The sequence below is a fragment of the Pan paniscus genome, chromosome 1 (assembly GCF_029289425.2).
Source record: "Pan paniscus chromosome 1, NHGRI_mPanPan1-v2.0_pri, whole genome shotgun sequence".
Taxonomy (NCBI): domain Eukaryota; kingdom Metazoa; phylum Chordata; class Mammalia; order Primates; family Hominidae; genus Pan; species Pan paniscus.
This window is the reverse complement of record NC_073249.2, coordinates 46,919,148-46,934,342: the sequence shown is the minus strand read 5'-3', so window position 1 is coordinate 46,934,342 and position 15,195 is coordinate 46,919,148. Positions and strand designations below refer to the sequence as shown.

The window sequence follows — 15,195 nt, the reverse complement described above, 5'->3', positions numbered from 1 at the left end:
AAGAAGATGGTCATCAAATCTAGGCTGAGGACTACCACAAAGACTCCCACTGCCAAGAATTAAGGAACAGGTGGAGACTAATATTGTAAGTGACTTTAATGTCTTTTTCTTTTGTAGAGAGGCCATGTCTCCGTGTGCATGTGCAGAGACCAGGTGCTACTGGGGAGTCATTTAAAACACTCTTGCATATGTCACTATCTTGCCTTGTGCCATAGCTAATGATTTTTGTTAAAACAAAATCTCAGGCACACACATACACATACAAGTCTCATAAAATGTGACTCCTCAGGCAAAGGATGTCAGACTGAACATGTAATTATACTATTCCAAGCTGTAAGAGCTCAAAATTAAGAAACCAACAAACAAAATCAGAGTGAGATTTCCTAGATGAACCACTCTTTAATCCTTCTGTCTCTGTGCCAGTGCTTTGTTGTATAGCATGCCTAACCATTTCCTTTCTGCTTGTATCTTTTTAAATTTCAGGACTCCTCACAAATCCCAGGCCGACACGACAGCAGAGAAAACAGCAGACAATGTCTCTTCTAGCACCCCGCTCTGTGTGATCACCAATCGCCCTCTTCCTAGCACTGCCAATGGGGTTACAGCTACTCCTGTGCTCTCCATTACTGGAACAGATTCCTCTGTGGAAGCCAGGGAGAAGAGGAGGTATGTTGAGTTACTGATTTCATTTGTGGGGCTCTGCTTTGAGGTAGACGATAAAGGAATGGGCATAAAGTGTTTTTCCCAATTTCAAATACATTTATGAAAATATGTCTTTTTTTTTTTTGAGACAGAGCCTCTCTCTGTCGCCCAGGCTGGAGTGCAGTGGCGCCATCTTGGCTCACTGCAACCTCCTCCTCCCGGGTTAAAACGATTCTCCTGCCTCAGCCTCCCAAGTAGCTGGGACTGCAGGCGTGTGTCACCCCACCCGGCTAATTTTTTTGTATTTTTAGTAGAGACGGGGTTTCACCATGTTAGCCAGGATGGTCTCGATCTCCTGACCTCATGATCTATCCACCTCGGCCTCTCAAAGTGCTGGGATTACAGGCCTGAGCCACTGCGCCCAGCCTGAAAATATATCTTTATATTATTGTTCTGTATTTTGTCTCTGAGCAGTCAGTTTTTGGTGACTCAATTATTTATGATTATTTAGCATAGACACTTAACGCCGTTATGGATTTATTTTTTTTATTTTTTTTATTTTTTTGAGACGGAGTCTTGCTCTGTCGCCCAGGCTGGAGTGCAGTGGCGCGATCTCGGCTCACTGCAGGCTCTGCCTCCCGGGTTCATGCCATTCTCCTTCCTCAGCCTCCTGAGTAGCTGGGACTACAGCTACCTGCCACCACACCTGGCTAATCTTTTATATTTTTAGTAGAGACGGGGTTTCACCATGTTAGCCAGGATGGTCTCAATGTCCTGACCTCGTGATCCGCCCGCCTCGGCCTCCCAAAGTGCTGGGATTACAGGCGTGAGCCACTGCTCCCGGCTGTCGTTATGGATTTAAGCATATCTTTTTTCTGTTTGTCTTGTGATAGAGACAATTGTTAGGCATTATTTCACCATTTTGTAATGGAGAACCTGTGAAGCACAGAGAAGGATCTTTTGTTTTGTTATGGATAGTCTACGTTGACTTCTCTGGCAGCAAAGAAAGGAAACAGTATGACACAAGGCTCAAAGAAATAGAACTAGGATATAAACTTTTGATTAATTTGAGAAGAATACCAGAAAAATAAATGAATAATATGTGATGATATGGTAGAAGAATAGTGACTAGATATTCTGTAATTTCTTTAGAGAGAAGTTATGAGAGAATATTGTGAATTGACATAGAAGAGATTTAAGGTAGAAGCTAAGAAAAACTTTTTGATTGCCAGCATTAAGAGAAACATTAGAAAATGTGACCGAGCAAGAATGGGTCATTTTCTCCTACTTGAGGAAGTATTAAAAATAGAATGTACTGCATTTGGGAGTTTCAAATGTACTTAAAGACTAAGGCTATAATTATCCCTTGTTAAGATTAGACCAGGTGAAATCTTATCAAAATTTAGATTTCAGTTTGACTTCATATTATTTTGAATATCCAAAGGAAGGAGCTTTTTTATATTTGTGTGTATTAAGAGATTGTCTTTTCTCCAATGTATGTTCTTGGCACCTTTGTCAAAAATGAGTTTACTGTAGATGTATGGATTTATTTCTGAGTTCTCTACTCTGTTCCATTGGTCTATGTGTCTGTTTTTATGTCAGCACTATGCTGTTTTGGTTATAATAGCTTTGTGGTATCATCTGAAGTCAGGTAATGTTATTCCAGTTTTGTTCTTTTTGCTTAGGGTGGCTTTGCTATTCTGGGTCTTTTGTAGTTCCATATGAATTTTAGGATTATTTTTTCTATTTCTGTCAAGAATAGCATTGGTATTTTGATAGGGATTGTATTGAATCTGTAGATTGCTTTGGGTAGTATGGACGTTTTAACAATATTGATTCTTCCAGTCCATGAATATGGAATATCTTTCCTTTATTTGTGTGCTGTTTAATTTCTTACACCAGTGTTTTATAGTTTTCATTGTAAAGATCTTTTAGTTATTTGATTAATTCCTAGGTATTTTATTTTATTTGTAACTACTGTAAATGGGTTTACTTTCTTTTTTTTTTAATAGTAGTATGATTTATTTATTTATTTTTTATTTTTTATTTATTTATTTTTTATTGATCATTCTTGGGTGTTTCTCGCAGAGGGGGATTTGGCAGGGTCATAGGACAATAGTGGAGGGAAGGTCAGCAGATAAACAAGTGAACAAAGGTCTCTGGTTTTCCTAGGCAGAGGACCCTGCGGCCTTCCACAGTGTTTGTGTCCCTGGGTACTTGAGATTAGGGAGTGGTGCCTTCAAGCATCTGTTTAACAAAGCACATCTTGCACCGCCCTTAATCCATTTAACCCTGAGTGGACACAGCACATGTTTCAGAGAGCACAGGGTTGGGGGTAAGGTCACAGATCAACAGGATCCCAAGGCAGAAGAATTTTTCTTAGTACAGAACAAAATGAAAAGTCTCCCATGTCTACTTCTTTCTACACAGACACAGCAACCATCCGATTTCTCAGTCTTTTCCCCACCTTTCCCCCTTTTCTATTCCACAAAACCGCCATTGTCATCATGGCCCGTTCTCAGTGAGCTGTTGGGTACACCTCCCAGACGGGGTGGTGGCCGGGCAGAGGGGCTCCTCACTTCCCAGTAGGGGCGACCGGGCAGAGGCGCCCCCGACCTCCCGGACGGGGCAGCTGGCCGGGCGGGGGCTGACCCCCCACCTTCCTCCCGGATGGGGCAGCTGGCCGGGCGGGGGCTGACCCCCACCTCCCTTCTGGACGGGGTGGCTGCCGGGTGGAGACGCTCCTCACTTCCCAGACGGGGTGGCTGCCGGGCGGAGGGGCTCCTCACTTCTCAGACGGGGCAGCTGCTGGGCGGAGGGGCTCCTCACTTCTCAGATGGGGTGGCCGGGCAGAGACGCTCCTCACCTACCAGATGGGGTCGCGGCCGGGCAGAGGCGCTCCTCACATCCCAGACGGGGCGGCGGGGCAGAGGCGCTCCCCACATCTCAGACGATGGGCAGCCGGGCAGAGACGCTCCTCACTTTCCAGACGGGGTGGCGGCCGGGCAGAGGCTGCAATCTCGGCACTTTGGGAGGCCAAGGCAGGCGGCTGGGAGGTGGAGGTTGTAGCGAGCCGAAATCACGCCACTGCACTCCAGCCTGGGCACCATTGAGCACTGAGTGAACGAGACTCCGTCTGCAATCCCGGCACCTCGGGAGGCCAAGGCTGGCGGATCACTCGTGGTTAGGAGCTGGAGACCAGCCTGGCCAACACAGCGAAACCCCGTCTCCACCAAAAAAATACGAAAACCAGTCAGGCGTGGCGGTGTGCGCCTGCAATCACAGGCACTCGGCAAGCTGAGGCAGGAGAATCAGGCAGGGAGGTTGCAGTGAGCCGAGATGGCAGCAGTACAGTCCAGCTTTGGCTCGGCATCAGAGGGAGACCGTGGAAAGAGGGAGAGGGAGACGGTGGGGAGATGGGAGAGGGGGAGGGGGAGGGGGAGAGGGAGAGGGAGAGGGAGAAGGGGGTTTACTTTCTTGATTTCTTTTTCAGATTGTTCACTGTTGGCAAATAAAAGTGCTAGTGACTTTTGTATGTTGACTTTGAATTCTGCAACTTTATTGAATTTTTCAGTTCTAATAGTTTTTTTGGTGGAGTCTTTAGGTTTTTCCAAATATAAGATTATCTATCTGCAAACTTCTTCCTTTCCAATTTGTATGTCATGTATTACTTTCTCTCTCTCTCTCTTTTTTTTTTTTTTAAATAGAGATGGGGTCTCACTGTGTTGTCCAAGCTGGTCTCAAACTCCTGGGGTCAAGCCATTTTCCCACCTCTGCCTTCCGAAATGCTAAGATTACAGGCGTGAGCCACTGTGCCTGGCCTATTGCTTTCTCTTGTCCGATTGCTCTAGGTAGGACTTCCAGCACTATATTGAATAACAGTGGTTGAAAGTGGACATCCTTGTCTTGTTTCAGATCTTAGAGGAAAGGCTTTCAGTTTTTCGCCATTCAGTATGATAATAGCTGTGGGTTTGTCATATATGGCTTGTAGTGTGTTGAAGTATGTTCCTTCTGTACCCAGTTTTTTGAGGGTTTTTATCAGGAAAGGATGTTGAATTTTATCAAATGCTATTTCAGCATCAATTGAAATGATCATAGTGTTTTTATCTTTCATTCTGTCAATATGATATATCACATTGATTGACTTGTGTATCTTTGAACCATCCTTGCATCCCTGGGATAAATCCCACTTGGTCATGATGAATTATCTTTTTAATGTGTTGTTGAACTTGGTTTGCTAGTATTGGCCTGTAGTTTTCTTTTTTTGATGTGTCTTTGTCTGATTTGGTATCAAGGTAATGTTGGCCTCATTAGATAAGTTTGGAAGTATTCCTTCCTTTTCTGTTTTTCAGAATAGTTTGAGTAAGATTGGTATTAATTCTTCTTTAAGTGTTTGGTAAAATTCAGCAGTGAAGCCATCAGGTCCCACGTGAGTATGTATGTATGTGTAGTAAGTATAAAAGATACAATACAAATTAAACAAGATGCAAGATACAATACAAATCGAACTTTTTATGTTTGCTTATTATAAGGACAGGTCTAATGTGTCTATTATAAAGACACTTTTTTTTTTTTTTATAAAGACACATTTTGAGAAGGAAGGGAGATGTTGAGTTGGAAAATAGTGTTTTTCTTCTTCTTTTCTTTCCCATCCTTTCTTTTTTCTTTTTTTCATTTCTTTACATAAAATGGAAGGAAACTAATTTCTGGGCTAACAGGTTTCAGAGCCAATAACTGTCTTTTCAAAATTGGTCTCCAGCCAAGGAAATAGTAATAAATCAGTGTTGAATAGTAAATGCTTCTATACTTAATAGCTCAAATGTAATTTAGATACTATTAGTTTCACCTAGAAACTAAATGCAGAAGTAATCTCTAGCTGACAAAAACTCTCTTTAAAAAATCTTTCTGAGCTGAAAGAAGTAAAATGAGTTAAATTCATCATTAAGAGCTGATCCCAGAAAGGATGGGGGAAATCAGGTAGTTTATAAAACTGCATTATTAAATACCTTGTTGCATGAACTGTTATTTGGAGAAACTTAGTTTTACTGCCTTCTGGAAATGTTGTAACCTACAATCAATAAGATAGTACCTGTAACAGAGACCAGATATATGAATCAAAGGGTTAAATCAAAATATTAGTGAATTATGAGTTGAATGTGGTACATCAAGTACAGGTCAAAATAAGTGCATTTTAGGAATGGCACAAGATAAGTAAGTAGGGAGATGTTAGATGTAGACTGGTTGGACTCATTCACTGGATATGTTCTAGCATTCATTCATCTTCAAAATACTTACTGAATATTTTAAAGTACCTGTTGCCAGGTGCTATGAGAAGCCCAGGTGATACATCAGTGAACCAGACAAATATGATGTGAGCCCTTGTGAAACAAATATGCTAGTGAAAAAGAAAAATGTAAATAATTATATTTGTGTAATATAAAGAAGTAGTATGAGTTATTATAACAGTGTCATACCGAAAATCTGCCGACAGAAGACTTCCCTTCTTGGCCAGGTATGGTAGCTCACACCTGTAATCTTGGCACTTTGGGAGGCCAAGTTGGGAGGATCACTTGAGACCAGGAGCTCAAGACCAGCCTGGGCAACACAGCAAGACCCCATGTCTACAAAAATAAAATTAACTGGGTGGTGGCACATGCTTCCAGCTGCTTGAGAGCCTGAGACGGGAAAAGCTCTTGAGCCCCGGAGTTTGAGGCTACCATGAACTATGATAACACCACTGTACTCTATCCTCGACCACAGAGCACAACCCTGTCTCTAAAAAAAAAAAAGATTTCCCTTCTCCTAGAGGATGAAAGAAGGCTCTCATGAGGGTGTGATACTGCTCAACCTGAGATCTGCTGGTTAAGTAACAGCTAAGTGAAGAGAAGGGAGTGGGCATTGCAAACAAAAGATCTGGCAATTGAAAAGACACTGAGGTGGAAAGGTACTTGATCTTTTGGAGAAACTGAGAGAAGGCATTGTGACTAAGAGTAGAGAATGAGGGAGAGAGGTCTAGGATGAAGCTTGAGGAGTGGGTAGGAGCTATATACATATATATAGAGAGAGAGAGAGAGAGAGAATTCACATACCATACAATTCACTCATTTAAGGTGTACAATGCAGTGGTTTTTAGTATATTCACAGATATGTGGAGCCATCATCACAGTAAATTACAGAACATTTTCATCATCTTAGAGAGAAATCCTGTACCCTGTAGCTATCCCCCACAATCTCCTTATTCCCCCTAGGCCTAAGCAACCACTGATCTACTTTTTGTCTATAGATTTGCTTATTTTGGACATTTTATATAAATGGAATAAAAATACAATCTTTTGTGCCTGAATTCTTTTACTTAATATAATGTTTTCAAGGTTCATCCATATGATAGCATGTATCAGTACTTTATTCCTTTACATGGGTGAATAATATTCCATCATATAGATAATGCCACATTTTTTTTGTCCATTCATAAGTCAATGGACACTTGAGTTGTTTCCACCTTTTAGTTATTATGAATAATGTTACCACAAGCATTTGTGTAGAAGTTTTCGTGTGGACATCTGGTTTGATTTCTCTTGATTATATACCTAGGAGTAGAATTTCTGGGTCATATGCCACTAGAAGATTTTAAGCAAAAAGTACCATGACGTGACCTATAGTTTTTAAAGTTCTGACTTTTAAACTCTGGCTGCAGTTTTACATATGAATTGGATGAGGAAAAATACACAAGAATGGATGTGAGATGACCAGTAAGGAAACCACTGCAGAAGAAAGGCTCATGAGAGAGAACAGTGGCTTGCACTGAGATAATGGTAGAAGAGATAGAGAAAAGTGAATGATCTTGGCCAGGCACGGTGACTCATGTCTGTAATCCCAGCACTTTGGGAGGCTGAGGGGGGTGGATCACTTGATGTCAGGAGTTCTAGACCAGCCTGGCCAACACAGTGAAATCCCGTCTCTAATAAAAATACAAAAATTAGCCAGGAGTGGTGATGCATGCCTGTAATCCCAGCTACTCAGGAGGCTGAGGCAGTAGAATCGCTTGAGCCTGGGAAATGGAGGTTGCAGTGAGCCGAGATTGTACCAGTGCACTCCAGCCTGGGCGACAGAGCAAGAATCCATCTCAAAAAAAAAAAAAAAAAAAAAAAGAAAGAAAGAAATGTGAATGGTTTGAAAATATGTTTAGGAGGATAATTCCGACATGGTAGATGGAACTTATAAGGCTCCCTTGCCCATTATAAACAGAAATTCATAGTTGAATTCAGAAGAATAATAGGGAACTCTCAGATGACAAAAGTGAAGAGTACTCAAAAGCCAGAGTAGTTTGAGTGACCCAGGGTTGGTGTCAGACCTATATGTAGACCATAAGGTCTGGACACTCAGATTTTAATGCCGTGTGTGTAGAAAGCATGGCTGTGGACCTACTAAGGCTGCAAGTTGTAACTAAGAAACTATATCAAGCTAGAAATCTCAAAGGGTTCATGAAAAGGGTACTTTGCCCATAGCTCAAAGGAGTGGCAAGGAAGGAAATCTATACAAGCGTCAGGGTAGGGCAGATGACTCACTTGTGAGAAATTTTCACTATTCATATAGTTTAGAAATCCTAAAAGTCAAGGATTTAATACAGAAACTGTGTCTGTACTCTTGAAACTCTGGGGCCCTGGCACAAGTAAATTCAAAACCACCTTGAAGGAACACATCTGCAATCCAGAGTAAAAGACTGTAAACTGTAAAAACAGTTTCAACCAAAGATGAATTCACATAAAACATAAACACTGAAGGTCACCATGAGGGAAGAGTTCTATGACAAACTCATAGATGCAGACTAACATGTAATAAAAGTTTTAAATGCAGAAAGAAACCTCAAACTATTATTGGAATAGGTAACAAGAATTACAGTTGACCAGCTGTATTGAAGATAGACACACATATAGGAACAGTTTGGTAAATGAATCAGGAATGGTTTTTAAAGTATAAGATTTTGCAAAATAGTATTATCTATATAGAATCTTGTTTAAATGGGAACCCACATATATAAAGCACCTAACAACCATTTATTGAGTGACTGCCATGTGCCAGGCACAGAGACATTAAGGATACAAGACCAAAGAAAACATTTTTTTGGCTGGGCCCAGTAGCTCACACCTGTAATCCCAGCACTTTGGGAGGCCGAGGCGGGTGGACTGCTTGAGGTCTGGAGTTCAAGACCAGCCTGACCAACATGGCGACACACCATCTCTACTAAAAAAATACAAAAAATTAGCTGGGCATGGTGGCACGTGCCTGTAATCCCAGCTACTAAGGAGGCCGAGGCAGGAGAATCACTTGAACCTGGGACGCAGAGGTTGCAGTGAGCTGAGATTGCGCCATTGCACTCCAGCCTGGGAGACAGAGCGAGACTCCGTCTCAAAAAAAAAAAAAAAGAAAGAAAGAAAACATTTTTTCTACCCTTGAGGATATAACTATTATGGGAAGTCAAATAAGTACATCAAATATTATTGTACAATTGTTAAGTGCTGTGGTAAAGATATGTATAGATTGCTATGAGAGCATAGAGGAGGGGAATCTAAATTAGATTGAATAGGGTGACAAGGAAGGCCTACCAGAGGAGGCAACTGGAGTTGAATTTTGAAAGGCAACTTTAAGTTAACTATAAGTAGTAATAGGAGGATGGTATTTGAGAGGAAACATGAGAAATTCAAGAAACAAACAAGTTCAGAATGCCTGAAGTTGGGAGAAGGTGAGGCCAGGCTAGCATATCTGAAAGTGTCTTTTGTGGAAACAGATTTAGATGAAGGAAAAAAAAAAGTATTCTGTGGCTAAATGAATTTGGGAACAATGGATTAAACAAATAGGATCACTCAAAAGCCTTCTTAGGGTCATTCCTCTCTGGGGAATGGGGAGAGTGGGACATGGGAGTGGTTAGGGGATTTGCAGCATTTTCCAAATTTCTGAGTCCATCTAGTAGTTTTGTTTTGTTTTTCAAAGAAACCCAAGACTGGTATTCCACTGAAGAAACTTTGGAAATTGTCAAGCTAGAGAGGTAGGCAGGAACCAAATCATGTAGATTTTTGTCTGTACTATGCTAAGAAATTTGAATTTCTAGTCTCAAAGCTATGGAATACAATTGAGGGAATAAATAGGATCACTCAAAAGCTTTCTTAGGGTCATTCCTCTCTGGGGAATGGGGAGAGTGGGACATGGGAGTGGTTAGGGAATTTGCAGCATTTTCCAAATTTCTGAGTCCATCTAGTAGTTTTGTTTTGTTTTTCAAAGAAACCCAAGACTGGTATTCCACTGGAGAAACTTTGGAAATTGTCAAGCTAGAGAGGTAGGCAGGAACCAAATCATGTAGATTTTTGTCTGTACTATGCTAAGAAATTTGAATTTCTAGTCTCAAAGCTATGGAATACAATTGAGGGATTTCCAGCAGGGGAATGACTTGATCAAATAAAACATATCATTTAAGCCTTTACAGAATTAAAGCCATTTAGTTTCTCTGGCTAGACAAGCATAAACTGAAAGAAAAAAAAATCAGATGTTTTGAAAACAGCTAAATTTTCCTTCTGAAAGAGCATGCTGGATGCTAATTCTACTCTTGAAGCTGCAGCTTTCTCTGTAATCAGCTCATTGTGGAAGCATTTTGACTCCTACTGGGAAACCTTGATAAAAGCCTGAAGCCTGTGTTCACAGGTCCAATTTCAAACAATTAGTGAGCATTGGGATAAATGGGGCTTTAAAACTGGCCACAGCAAGACCAAAGTAGTAAAAGGTTCTCTCTCAGAAATAATCTCCATTTGCAGTGTAATTAAAGCACTTCAGTTGGGGAGTGGGTTTTACCATTAAATTGCACAGCTGGCTCTCCTTTTCTGAGAATGTTTTATCTTAAGAGGGGATAAGTGGGTATGTGCATACCAATTGGCCAATGATCAGTCTCAGCTTTACACCCTTGTGCTAACAGTTCTTTACTCAGTTTAACTACAGATATGTTGCTAAATGAGCAAAGCTAGATATAAAAGAATACATTATGATGCCAAATAGTAATAAACATGGAAATGTTAATATTGGATTTTTGGGTGTATTATGGATACTTTTTATTTTTATTTTTTCTGTATTTTCCAAAGTTCCAGAATGATAAAGGATTACTGTTATTATGGGGCAGAGGGAGCAGGAGGGCATGAAGGAATATTAATTATAGGGACAACAGTCTTTCTTATAATGTAAGTCTGTGAAGAAGGCCGTGATCGTTGAAGAGTAAATATAATAGAGATTCAAGGTTTGCAGGATTCTAGATAATTTATGGTTTTGCATACACAGTACAGAACTTGTAAAACAGTTTATTCCTTTTTGAGAAGGGCATAGTCTTGGATTTGTGAAGTTCCTTTTTTCCCCCCTGAAAAGCTCAAGTGTGCTTGAATGTATTCTCTTTATAAGAAGGAAAGGAATAGAACAATATGCTCCCTATTTTACAAATGGGAATGCTGAGGCCCTAAGAGCATAGAGTCATTTGCTTAATATGACACTCTGAGTCAGAGGCACAGTAGAGACCATCACCTAGGCCTTCTTTTCCTCCTCATTGAATTCACTGACCATTTCTTCTATTGAATTTAAGTATTATCCATTCAGAATAAAGGTTTTGACTCAGGGGCCAGTCCACAGCTCAGAATGCAACAGTCTCTATCTTTAGGGCTTTCTGATAACTGCCATTCAGTCTTTGGATTGCTTGTGAGAACTATAGAAACCAACAAGGTCATCTGATTATAAAGGGACTGATTTGACAGGACAGAAATGGCAAGTGGCAAGCTGTTGGCAGATAGCTCTGCAGAAATACCAGGGCCAGGCAGCAGCTGTCACAATAGGGTAGTGGTTGGGTTCATTTTCCAAAGCTCCAAGTTTTCCTTAGCAACAAAATGTAAACAATTCCCATTGCTAATATTAGAGTCTAATAGTGTCTGACTTTGATTCTTTTGTTTTTCCTTTAGCTTTTTCTCTCTCACCCAACCCTGAATTTTACCTCTTTTTTAATTGTGCTCTTTCTTTTCTTTGTAGAAATGGTTAAAAATAGTTTTTCTCCACAATAAGCTAAAATTGTCTTTCCGAAATAGCTCACATTACATATGACTCTGCTTTGCTTGGTCAAGATACAGTGAGTACTGGCTGAGTCATATATACCACACTTATGGACCTTCTTCAGTCCCTTGGGGTCTTTATAAGCTAGGTAGTTATACCTACTAATGTGAAGCTGTCAGCAGATTAATTTGGCATCATCTTTGGAATGTTCAAAATTTAAACCAAGAATTTAAACTCTGAGTTATGGTTTTTAAAAGTCATTTGATTTGTTCCCCTGTGTCCAAGCTAAAGACTGGCAGTTGTCAATTCAAAAAGGTACTCAAAGAGGTTCCACAAACGACTCCAATCTTTCTCCATTTTTGTTCTAAAGTGATTAGTTATCTAAAAGTCTGCGGCCATGCTGCCATTACCAAGTTTTTTCTCTACTGATAGAAATAAGCTCTCTCTTCCTAAGTATGAATATTGAACAAGAAGAGAGTGAAACATATGTAGCAGTGGGTACATTTTCTACTATATTACAATTCTGGAGGTTTCTGGATTGCTTATAGAATTAGGATTATGCTGTGGGACTCTGAACAATTCTGGAATAGAAAGAAAAAAGGTGATTCTTTTAGTGCTTTGGCCCTAATCCTTAGGTAGCAAAATGACAAGAGGCTTCACCAGGCTGAATATGCCTTACAAACAAACTGCTTTCAGTGTCATATGGCACCTCTATGTAATTTTTTTTCAGAATATGTCTCTTTGAAATAATAGTGATGATATGTTGCTGACTGAGAGATGAGGCTACCCCTAGATAACTGTGAATGGCTAGACTTAGTGGGAAATGCACAGGATTGATTTAAGAGTTCCAGTTCAAATGGGGCATGGTGGCTGACACCTGTAATCCCAGCTACTTGAGAGGCTGAGGCAGAAGGATCACTTGATGCCAGGAGCTCAAGACCAGCCTGGGCAATATAGTGAGATCCCCATCTCTTTAAAAAAAAAAAAAAAGAATAGTCCAGTTCGGCCTTTTATATGTGTGATTTTGGTTAAATAAATCAAGTTCCGTTTCTGACTCTTTCCTCATATGTAAAAAAGGGATAATGCTTACCTTGTTTGCATGTATTTGAGGATTAGAAATAATTTACGAGTAACCTAGATTTTCCCAAATCTATCTCATGGAGCTATTGTGAGGATCAAATGAGACAGACTTTGTGAAAGTGCTTTGCAAACTACAAAACAATTTAGAGATATATATGACAATTATTTATGTCATTACCAGTGAAATGCTTTTTTGACTTTCATTAAGATCCATTCCTAGCTTCTCCAGAGCTAATACATTTGGAAATAAGATCCACCCTAAAATGCTAAATATTAATACCATTTTAGATTTTAGGGATGTTTTATTTAATTTTTAAACCCTACATGCTATAGGGATTCCATATCTCAAGTTTAGGAGACTTAATTTTTAAATTTAAGCTCACTTGTCCTGCCTCTGATGTCCTTACCAATTATTTATAATGTTATACATTATTTTCTGCAGCCCTAAGGGAAAATCTCCATTGTGGTGACAAAGTAAGTGGCAGCCATACACAGGTACCTTCTTATGCCTTTTCTCCCCTCACCAAGCAGTGTCCAGGAATCTAAGCATTTGAACATTTATATGAGGCAAGAGCTAGTGAGCTGAATGTGATAATGGTAGCAGTTGACCCTTGCAGGAAAGTTTGAGCCTGGGCCTCCTATCCCAGTGATATTCTTTGTGCTAAAAATATTAGTAATTCCCTCCCACAGATTCCTTTCCTGCCTAAGTTAGTGAGGTCAATTTCTGTTGTTTTGCAAACAAGTACACTCAATACTATGCAGTAGTGGATATTTTTGCTACTAAGGTGAGCATGTTTTAAAATCGGTTATAGTGACGATTGCATAAATCTGAATATACTAAAAATCTTTAAATGGTACACCTAATGGGCATGTGAATTATGTCTCAATAAAGCTGTTTAAAAATAACATTAGTACTGTTTATCTCCACCAAACAGTTCTGGGAAGGGAGGCCTAGATGGTGTCTACTAAGAGTTAAAGCAATGAGATTTAGAGCCTTGAATAAATGAGTCTATTTTCTTTTTTCCGTATTTCTGTTGCTAAACACGGCTGTTGCCAACACTATCTCACTTCATTTTCCAGAGATAAGGGCATTTGTCATGCGTTTCTCAGCCCACCACTTAACAGTTCAGGAGTGGAAGCTTAAAGTGTTTCCCCCTCCCCCTCAGGACACGTGCATTTAGAAGAAAGGACAAGAATCCATTTCCTTATGTAGCAGAACCTCTGATAGTTCTATCCCAGTTCCCATCCACTTCAGAGTGAAGACAGTCACCCAACACCTGCTACTAAAAGCCCTTATCAGCCATGTTTTTGCGGTTAATCTCCTTCTGATAAAGTGGTTCATTTTTCAGAGCTGTGAATATTGGTGACATGTAGGAGGGACCAAATTTTTCAGCCCTCATTCAACCCTCCCTTGTTTTTTATCAGTTGATTTTCCCATGTTAGAAAAGGACAGTTGCTGGTACAATCTCATAAAATGGGCTCCAGTGTTTAGAGAAGGACAGTCAGAGGAGTGGCCACCTGTTTGTTGAAAATTGGGCTTCTGGGAAAGTTGCTGCACAGGTGTGTAGCAAGGTGTGTCTGAGGTAGCTTGACCTGCTCTCACCTGGAATGATTTGATCTGGCAATAGAGTTCCTTGCCATTCCTGGTTTTATGGAAATCAGAGGCACAGGAAGTTGATCTGGGTGTTCTGGGGAATTGAGACAAGCCTCTGCCATAGTTTGTTAGTACTCTGTGTTTGGAGGCTAACTCCAGTGTGCTGAGTTGAGACATCAGCAAGTGCTGGGCCTGGAATGTCAGAAGCAGCAGGTAAAATTTCTTTGTTTGATAGCTTTAATGTCCTAGATGCATGTTTCTTTGGGAAACTGGCTTGGTTGCATACTTTGATTTGGTGGTATGGTTGGGGAAGTGGGAGAAGGCAAGTGGTAAGAATAAGATATAACCAGTTTGGAACTTCTCTAGTGTTTCTTCACATTCCTAATGAATTTAAACATGTGCACTGACTTATAAACATCAGACCCAAAAGATTAGGGTAGCAGAGGACAATTAAGAGTTTCAAGAAGTAGAAACATGCTTCTCTTTTAAAGAAGAAACTGGAATTGGCACTGTTATTCTTAAGTTGGATAGTAAGACACAGGTGATGGTTTATTATTCTTTATATCTTTTTTGTTTGCCTTAAATATTATATATGTTTTAAATAAGTAAAACAGAAAAAAGTATTGTTGGATATTTAGGGCAATTACAGAAAGAAGCTCATTTACATAGGTGAAGGGGCAGATTGCAACTTGAGTTGGCCTTTGAAATTATAAAATGAAGAGACTAGTTCAATCAGGTATGGGTAAAAGTTATTTACTTACTACACACTCTACAATCAGATTGAATATTAATGGAAGTTAATGTTTTTC

General features: G+C 40.1%; 1 protein-coding gene across 7 annotated transcripts in view; it reads left to right on the top strand.

Annotated features, from left to right (window-relative positions):
* The window catches only part of PPP1R12B (protein phosphatase 1 regulatory subunit 12B), a 242,178-nt gene that overhangs the window by 101,829 nt on the left and 125,154 nt on the right, over nucleotides 1-15,195 (top strand). For all 7 annotated transcript variants that reach the window (XM_008976627.5, XM_008976626.6, XM_003823009.4 and 4 more), the window contains one exon: nucleotides 484-666. In XM_008976627.5, the coding sequence (XP_008974875.3) occupies nucleotides 484-666 (183 nt within the window). The remainder of the gene's footprint in view (nucleotides 1-483; nucleotides 667-15,195) is intronic.